This window comes from Myripristis murdjan, chromosome 21 (assembly GCF_902150065.1).
Source record: "Myripristis murdjan chromosome 21, fMyrMur1.1, whole genome shotgun sequence".
NCBI lineage: Eukaryota > Metazoa > Chordata > Actinopteri > Holocentriformes > Holocentridae > Myripristis > Myripristis murdjan.
Genome location: NC_044000.1, coordinates 3,386,201 through 3,395,704, shown reverse-complemented (window position 1 = coordinate 3,395,704; position 9,504 = coordinate 3,386,201). Strand labels below are relative to the sequence as shown.

General features: G+C 37.3%; 1 protein-coding gene across 1 annotated transcript; it reads right to left on the bottom strand.

The window, feature by feature from the left end:
• Positions 1–1,251: 1,251 nt before the first annotated feature.
• On the bottom strand, positions 1,252–7,544 carry LOC115380055 (butyrophilin subfamily 1 member A1-like). The gene is made up of 5 exons (XM_030081101.1): positions 7,447–7,544; positions 6,547–6,921; positions 5,992–6,273; positions 5,538–5,633; positions 1,252–1,986 (listed from the first exon to the last, which is right to left on the bottom strand). The coding sequence occupies exons 1-5, from the start codon at positions 7,481–7,483 to the stop codon at positions 1,856–1,858; spliced, it is 921 nt and encodes a 306-aa protein (XP_029936961.1). The 5' UTR covers positions 7,484–7,544; the 3' UTR covers positions 1,252–1,855.
• Between the last annotated feature and the right edge of the window lie 1,960 nt (positions 7,545–9,504).

The window sequence follows — 9,504 nt, the reverse complement described above, 5'->3', positions numbered from 1 at the left end:
GAATCGTTGGCTGTACTGATCAGCATCTGTTTTAATGAGTCATTAGTTAATGTTAGCTGTTTTTTATTATTTACCAATAATTGCAATCACTTAATATGGCAAAAAAAAAAAAAAATCAATGTTAAACAATCTGAGAAACTCGTAAATATAGCATATGTAGAGAGTATGGATATTTAAGTAGTGAAAACCCACCCCCTCATGAGAAGGTATGTAATGCATGCTGGGAGTTGTAGTAGTTTCAGCAGGGACAACTTTGTACTGATTTTTAAAAAACACACACTTAGCACATTTACTCCATGGAAACTGTATTTTCACACAGTGCAGGTTATTCCAGCTGTAAAATTATTTCAAAGGGAAGAATCAAAGATTGTGTCAAGTATTAATTTACAAAGGTGAAGGAATTATTAAGGAGGTGAAACACAGGGTAACATAAAGCTGGCACAAAGTAGTGAATGAAAAGCACCAAAGAAATTAAATGAATAAAACAAAGCTATCTCACAGCAACAATCTGGCTACAAAAGATACATATAACAAGAAATAAATAAATACTATTTGTGTGTGTGTGTGTGTGTGTGTGTGTGTGTGTGTGTGTGTGTGTGTGTGTGTGTTATCAGTACTGTTTTCAGTATTGACGAAAAATGTTAAATACTAAACAGCTGCACTTTGCTTGTATTTCATCAATAAAAAATCATTACAAAAAAGGAAAGAAATGCTATGTGACACAAGTGTTCAGGATATCTCAAACTTACTAGCCCTTTTCCCTAAACAGAGAATGCAAAAGGAAGGTGAACTTGGTGAACTCCACTTAGGTATGCCCCACATAGTTTATGTCACACAGTACATTAATAGGTGACATGGGACTTGGTACATCAATGCCTCCGTTGTGGTGCATTGCATAGTGTTGTACTGTGCTACAGTCTGAAACACAGGACCACAGGCACCATGACTGTATTTCAGTAGCTTACACAATTCCGTCAGTAATCTTCACATATCCAGATACATTCAAAGAGTCTTATTCAGAATGAGGCAACAATTAAATGACACTTTTAAAAGTATAATATATAAAGATAATATAGAAATGCACAAAATACAAGATGAATATGAAGCTAAATAAGATAAATATAGCTTAATTTAAATATATCATAGTGTATAAACTTCTTCCAGTGCACTGAAATAAGACCTAGATTTTTAAAATGAGTGCACAGCTCATACTGCACAGCTGTGCTGAATATTCTGTCCAATTTTTTTTTTTTTTTTTTGCTTTTTTTTGCATTGCCTCTCTTGAATGTATAAATATATGAAACTACTTACAATGACATACTGAACATACATTTTGAAGAACTCAACCTGAAGAGTTACACTCACTTGAGTTATGAATACATAAAGAAAATAATTCAAGTATAGAGTGCTGAAAGCACTGGCTTTGCTATAACAACAGTGATGATTCAGTTCTATCTATGTAGAGTGAAATGTTCACTTCCTGTCCAGTTACTACAGTCATCCAAACAGAAAGGTTAACTTCTTATTGCTCTTTACAAAGAGGTTTGTTGCCGTCAGGGCTGTACCGGGACAAAAAATCGGCTCTGGCATTTTCACTCTAATTTCTAATCATTCACATGTCACCCACACCTACAGCCTTAAAACAATGTTGAAATGTTAGCTGACTAGCTAGTTGGTGAGCTTGAGACATCAGCATACGAGAAATTTTTGTGTGACCAAACAGGCATATAAGGCTTATAATTCTTTAAAAACAATTCTTTGTTAAAGAATCACTTAGATTTCTGAATCTTGTGGATGATTCACACAGACCTCTGGGGAGGGATTAGGACTAAGCAGCAGCAAGGGGTGAACTGGGTTAGTTCAACTCTTCCTCCACTCTGCCGTCATCTCTCCTCTGCTCTGCCTCATCCCCCTCAGAGCCACCTCCATCATCAATGGGTGCCAGTGCTATCTCAGGTGCTGCGTAGGGTCCGCCAGCTCTAGCTCCTGCAGCACAAAACACAGAAAAACACAGAAAGTTTGTCATATTTGCCTGAAGGGTGTGTCTTTTCATTTCTCTTCATTTCTCCACACCTCCCTTGCATTTCCATTTTAACTTGTGGCATGACTGATTGATTGATTGACAGCATCACCTACTAACACCCTTGCAGGGTGTTAGTAGGTGATGAGAGGAGGACTTAAAGGGGATACCATCCCCCTTGTCCCCAAAACATAGCCCCCTTGTTAACCTGTGCTTGGTCTGTGCCATACTAGGTGCCTTCTTGTGAGCTAATTAAACTGACCAACTTAACCCTATAAAGCCTGAACTATGAAAGAATTGTCAGAAAATTCCAATTTTTTGAAACTGAACCCTTTATTTAGTCCTATAATATATATATATATATATATATATATATATATATATATATATATATATATATATATGTCTCTCTCTCTCTCTCTCTCTCTCTGTCTATATATATATACACATATATATATGTCTATATACATATATATATATATATATATATATATATATATATATATATATATATATATATATATATATATATATATATATACATACACACATATATATATACATACATACATACACTATGGCAAGCCGTTTAGGAAAATATTATATATATGGAATGAAAGTCTGAATATATGGAATGAAAGTCTGAATATATGGAATGAAACTTGAATATTTTGAATGAAAGTCTGAATATATGGAATGAAACTTGAATATTTTGAATGAAAGTCTGAATATTTTGAATGAAACTTGAATATATGGAATGAAACTTGAATATATGGAATGAAAGTCTGAATATTTTGAATGACACTTGAATATATGGAATGAAAGTCTGAATATATGGAATGAAACTTGAATATTTTGAATGAAAGTCCGAATATTTTGAATGAAACTTGAATATATGGAATGAAAGTCTGAATATATGGAATGAAAGTCTGAATATATGGAATGAAACTTGAATATTTTGAATGAAACTTGAATATATGGAATGAAACTTGAATATATGGAATGAATCATTCCATAGATTCAAATTTTCATTCCATATATTCAAGTTTCATTCCATAAATTCAGACTTTCATTCCATATATTCATGTTTCATTCCATAAATTCAGACTTTCATTCAAAATATTCAAGTTTCATTCCATATATTCAGACTTTCATTCCATATATTCAGACTTTCATTCAAAATATTCGAGTTTCATTCCATATATTCAGACTTTCATTCAAAATATTCAAGTTTCATTCCATATATTCAGACTTTCATTCCATATATTCAAGTTTCATTCCATATATTCAGACTTTCATTCCATATATTCAGACTTTCATTCAAAATATTCGAGTTTCATTCCATATATTCAGACTTTCATTCCATATATTCAAGTTTCATTCCATATATTCAAGTTTCATTCAAAATATTCAGACTTTCATTCAAAATATTCAAGTTTCATTCCATATATTCAGACTTTCATTCCATATATTCAAGTTTCATTCCATATATTCAAGTTTCATTCCATATATTCAGACTTTCATTCAAAATATTCAAGTTTCATTCCATATATTCAGACTTTCATTCCATATATTCAGACTTTCATTCCATATATATAATATTTTCCTAAACGGCTTGCCATAATACACACACACACATATATATAGATATGTATGTATATATATATATATATATATACACACACACACACATATATATATATATATATATATATATACATATATATATATATACACACACACACACACACACACACACACACATATATATACATATATATATAAATTCAAAAAATATGTTATTACACGACCTTTCTGGTGTATGGTATATGATATGTACTTGAAGTGCCAATTGTATGGTCCAGGGTGAACAGGGGAAGTGTTCAAAGGTATACAACAGTATTTTGGTCAAGTACTGATTAAACTGAAAACGAAAAACACTTGAATAAAGCAAATGCTTCCCTGGGGAGTATGGGCCCTATCTTGTGCCACCCGCTATCCGCTGCCACGACCCGCTACCCGCAAATTGCGGATTTAGGAGCTTCCGCTATCCCTAAACGGTATCTTGCGCCACCCGCTACCCGCTATCCGTTATGCCGACTCCGTCATTTGCGCCTAGAGGTGTGTTCGTGGGCGTGTTTCATGCGCTATCCCTAAAGTTGCTATCTTGTGCACACACTTTAGGGAAAGCGGATAGCGGGTGGTCAGGACCACCCGCTATCCGCTTTCCCTAAAGTGTGGGCTGTTAGGAGAGCGCGCCCAGGCGGCTTCAATGCGCGCCCCGACGGAGCCTCGCCACACACACGGTCGGACTGATACCGGGACGCCGCCGGAATGGACTGAGTATATTACTCATATAGACTGTTTAGAGGAAAGACTGTTTTAATTGGACACTTACGCCAGCACGTTTTATTGTTTTATCATAAGCCAGCAGCTGTGCTATATTTTTATTTTTAATATTTTATTTGCCCAGTCTACCTTGTCAATAAATTAGTTTACACATAGTTCCACCTCTGCCTCTTGTGTGTCTGTGGTGTGGCCCGGGGATTTTACTCAATCAGTACAACCTTGTGACACGTCCACTTGGACACATGTGGCTCCACCTCCTGAATTAACTCGCCTATAATATAATATATAATATGTATATAAAGCCAACTTGCTTTAGCCTCAGCAGAACCCCTGAGAAACTCTACCTCCCTCTCTCCATCGCGGGTTTAGGATTTAGGATTTAGGATAGCGCATCCTGCCCTTAAAGGCAATGGCACCTGGCACACTGATTGGTTTAACTGGCGTAACGCCCAAAACATGCCTATGCATAATATAGCGGGTAGCGCAGGTGTTTTGCGGATAGCGGGAGGTGCACAAGATAGCAACTTTTACGGGGAACGCCTCTTCCTAAATCCTAAATCCGCAAATAGCGGGTTTAGGGAGTCTGGCGCAAGATAGGGCCCTATATCTTATGGCAGAGAAACTGTTTCACTGTCCAACTTCAAGTCATCAAAAGTTTCTGAAAGTTTATTTTCATATCACAGTGGGATGAATGGAAACCGTAGGCTGGATAAATTAGAGGAAAAATGATATAGCAGTTCTAAAATACAAATGCTCACTTTGGGAAAAGATAAGCAGAAATGTTAGATGAGATATTATGTTAAACATGCAAATTCACTGGTATGATCTTTTATGAAATGGTTGCTGCATATCCTAGATATTCATGCACATCCTAATGGAACAGTCCCATTGTTTCAACCTAAATCACCACTGTTTTACTGTCTTCCATAAAGAATATTCATGAAGAACTGCTTACTACTCTAAAACAGTGTCTATATACAGTAAATGGCCTCTCTTGTGTTTCAAAGAGGCCATTTACTGGTAACAATTTTAATTATAATAGTTTTGTGGAGGCTTAAAGTGCTGGGGTCAAATTGAGCCCAATCATAAAGGATGTTCGTAAATTTGAACATAACATGAAGGTTAAAAGTTCAATCAAAAGCTTACAGCAAAGGAATGCAGCACTCACTTGCACACGCAATCCCCACTGCGATACAGATGATGATGATGATGATGATGAGGATAATGGGGACCACAATGGCAATAACTCTAGATTTGGTATGTTCTGAAGGAGGAATGGAAAAAATAATTATAACATTCAGGCAGTGGATTAGCTAGTATTCACACATAAAACTATGTATATAAAAAGAATAAGTTTGAATGCAAACCCTGACATATTGAATGCCAAATTATTTTTACAATTAGATCTGAGGACATATGCAAAGAGGATATAAGGGGGCTTGAATCTTAGTGCAAAGGCTGAGGTGTTTTTGTTTAGGATAATTTCCCGATCTTGTTTCAGGAGTGTGAAAAAAACCCTCACTCAATGTGATCCATGTGATGTGATTCTCATGTGTAAGTTTTTAATAAATAATCATAATAATTGACTCATTGCTGTACATGGTGGTTGACCAAGGCCTCACCTGTGATTGCAGCAGCAGCACTGACAGTCTGGTTTGACGTGGGGTTGTAGACATAGCACGTCATGGTCCCTGTGATGCTGACCATGCTGTTGATGCTGTAGGTGCCATCTTCTTCATGGGTCATAGTAGTCTGCACTTCGCGTTGTCCCAGTGTATGTTCAGGGATGTGGGAGTCGTTCTGGGAGGTCCAACTGATTTGGGGTTCGGGGTACACCCCCCTCGTACTGCAGTTTGCTGACATTGTTGTATGATTTATTTCAACTTTGGGTTTCTGTAAGGGAGCTGGACAAGGTTTAAGATCAGGTTTGGTGGCTTCCTTACAATGCTTTTTCATACGTGTATATGAATACCAATAATTAAAAAATAAATCAATCAATAAATAAGAAACATAAACTGTTTGAGAAAAAGAACCTCAAGGACCTTCTAAAAACATCATCGCAAATGAAAAAAAGCAGAAGGAAAAAAATCAAAACCTTATAAAGGGAAAAAAGAGTACAAACAATCTAATAATTGCTGTTAATAGAGAAGGAATACTATTGATAAAGACCCTCATACCTGCGACATACAGAGTCTGCTGGCAGATTGTGATTCCTGCTTGTGTTGCAGCCATATAAACAACCGTCAGACTGATGCGATCGTCTCTTAGCATTAATGGCTCAATCACAAGAGAAAAGTTCCCTAAGGATAATTGATCTGGGAAGATTTTGGTCCTGTTTTGAAATGTCTTATCCTGATATTCATACTCCTCTTGTCCTGCGTTGTACACATGAAGAACGATGTCATCCTGAGTCTGCCAGTATATTCGGCTTTCTTGAGGCTGGAATGGACTCTCTAACTTATGATGGCATTGCCAGAGAACAGAAGCTCCTCTTGTTCCATTGATGTTAGTGTTCACTGACAATACCGGCAGTGGAAGAGGCAAACAGAAAACTACAAAGAAAGAGAGCAAGGAGTTAGTCAGGACAAACTTTTTTGGGGTGTAAGAACAGGAAATTCAGCTCAAAGCAGTAAAGTGAAGCAAGAGTAAGAGCATTTGACTTGGTTACTTTGTGCAAGGCTTTGCCTAAAAGGCTGTGCATCCACAAAATGACTGGCAAAACGTTTTTATTAAGTAGATTTTTAGCTTGAACAATACATATTACATATTGCATATTTTTTTTTTATTTTATTTTATTTATAACTTCCTGTTCAAAGGACTTGGGTGTGCAGCATCTGTGGTTTCCAGGAAATTGTTTTGTATTGTTTGCCGTCATTGTGACACTCTGGCAAGGGTTATGCATCTACTCAACAAACACACGCCAGCCATCTGTCTCTATTTAATGTAAAAATAACTTTACACAACCGACAAGTTACTGCAGTTCGGTGTGTGACATTTAATTTGCTTTAACTGTATCCATGCAAAATAAGTAATACAGACACATAACTCAGATGGAAACAAGCTATGTGGTAACTTACCGAACAAGACAGCCAGGCAGATTCCCTTTGATGCCATTCCATTCCACTGCAAAAACCAACTGTCCTACCACTTCAAGCTGATAGAACACAAATGATATGAGGAAGTAGGCAGAAAAGAAACACTGAAATGAATAAAAATGTACGCTAATCTGTTTCTAGTGCAGTGTGGGCCAGAGAACCCTAGTTTTTGTTACATAAAGCCAGACAGTCCACTCAACAGATTCATCGGTACGTTGGCTCTCATGTGGTCAGAGTGCATTACTGCAAACATGAGGTAGGCCACACAAACAGCTACTGTCTCACACACACATACACATGGCGATGTTGCTTTCATGTTATTCTGATGTGGGTTTGACTGGTTTAGATAGTTGAGCCTACAAAACCATAACAAGTTATGTAACCACTCACCTCAGTTTTCTGTTTCAATCTGCAAGCTGGTGACAAGCCGGTTTTACACGTGCTCTGAATAAGTGAAACCGGGTTTGAGAGCGGAGTGCTTCCGGGATGTCACAGGAAGTTGATTCGGGATTTTGTCATATAATTTTATAAATATAAAATTATATAAATATATATAAATATAAAAATATAAGATATAATTTTGTGCATAGATGAATGTTATAAAATAGGAAATGAACCGGGGGGGAAGAAACAATTTAAGGCAAATTAAGGCAGGCAGCTTGCTCTACAATCTCATGGGGATTATTTTTCACACCACAAACAATATATTACTTCTCACTGTATGTTGTGGGTTTGCTGATACTTGCTCCCTCCCTAAATCTGCACACATTTATTTTGCAGACCAAGCATGCTGATAACACAAACATGCAGTCTGATGAGACACTGTAATGTTTAAAATATGTTTAAAGTCTGCAGGCAGAACAGAGTAACTGTATAAAGACTTGTGCTATTTTTGTGCTATAAAGAGTCAGTCTTTGCCAGAGCAGGGGACTTCTATAGGTCAGATGTATCCCTGAACAGGTTTGAGCCAAACAAAATTTAAAAAAATAGCATTCACTCAACTGCTCACTGAGACTTAGGCTAAGTCATAGATTTATTGGCCATGCTGACTTATAATGGCTACTTTATACTAGCAAGTAGAGTAGGCTAACCGACTAAAGGACTTAAAGAACTGATTAAACAAATAATACACTCAATGGACTCTCAGCACTAGTTGCTGAGAAGGGAGAGCATTTTCTCCAACCTCTCTGTTACTGCCTCTCCATATTACATGAAAATGAATAGCCACACAAAGACAGTGTACTTACAAGATTCTTTTGTGGGCAGGTATGTTCTCCCATCTTGTTCAACAATAGGAAGCGCAGAGGATATGGCTAACCTCTGGTCTTGATGTCCTATCTCTCTAAAATTACAATAAAAGAAAAAAACCCTCTTCTTTCTACTCAAGAAGAGGGGTTATTGTCCCAGAGTCCTCTGCCCTTTAGCCTCCGTTGTGCTTTCTGTGTCTTGAAGTTCATACTGTCCTGCTCATCCTGGAGGGTCATCAGGAAGTGTGGGGTGGAGCAAGCTGCAGACGAGAAGGCTGGATGATGCGTGTCACTACTATTTAGATTACTTGTCAGGATGCTCTGGTGTTCTGTTGTTGTCATTTGTTCCAGTTTTTCCTTATCTCCCTGTCTCTGTCTCTTTGTCTCTCTCTCTCTCTCTCCCCTCTCCACCCAACCAGTAGAGGTAGATGATCGCCCGCCCTGAGTCTGGTTCTACCTGAGGGTTCTTCCCGTTAAAGGGGAGTTTTACCTTGCCACTCGCCATGAGCATGCTCAGGAGTGATGTAAAGTGTAACACAGGACACACAAGGAAAAACGGAGGCCTGACTGAGTGTGTAGCCTAAGCATGAATAATCTGGATTATACAACAGCCCAGTCTGAAGTGCGATCACATGGTCATGTTTAAGCAACACTCAGTGATATATGACACCTGATATTTGTATCTGGTAGCATCAAAGTAATAAAAGAGCCTGATATGATAACCCACTTTGCTCTTAAGTACTGTAAATATGATACGGGAACCAGTGTAGTACTTTGATCTTGTATATAAATA

Bases quoted from the DNA above. Each gene is read 5' to 3' on its own strand.
- LOC115380055 (XM_030081101.1), bottom strand. From the start codon at position 7,483: ATGGCATCAAAGGGAATCTGCCTGGCTGTCTTGTTCG. The intron at 6,274-6,546 runs GTATGAGGGTCT...AACCTTGTCCAG, and splicing joins GCAGACTCTGTATGTCGCAG to CTCCCTTACAGAAACCCAAA. The intron at 1,987-5,537 runs GTGAGTGCTGCA...TTTGTGCTGCAG, and splicing joins AGTGGGGATTGCGTGTGCAA to GAGCTAGAGCTGGCGGACCC.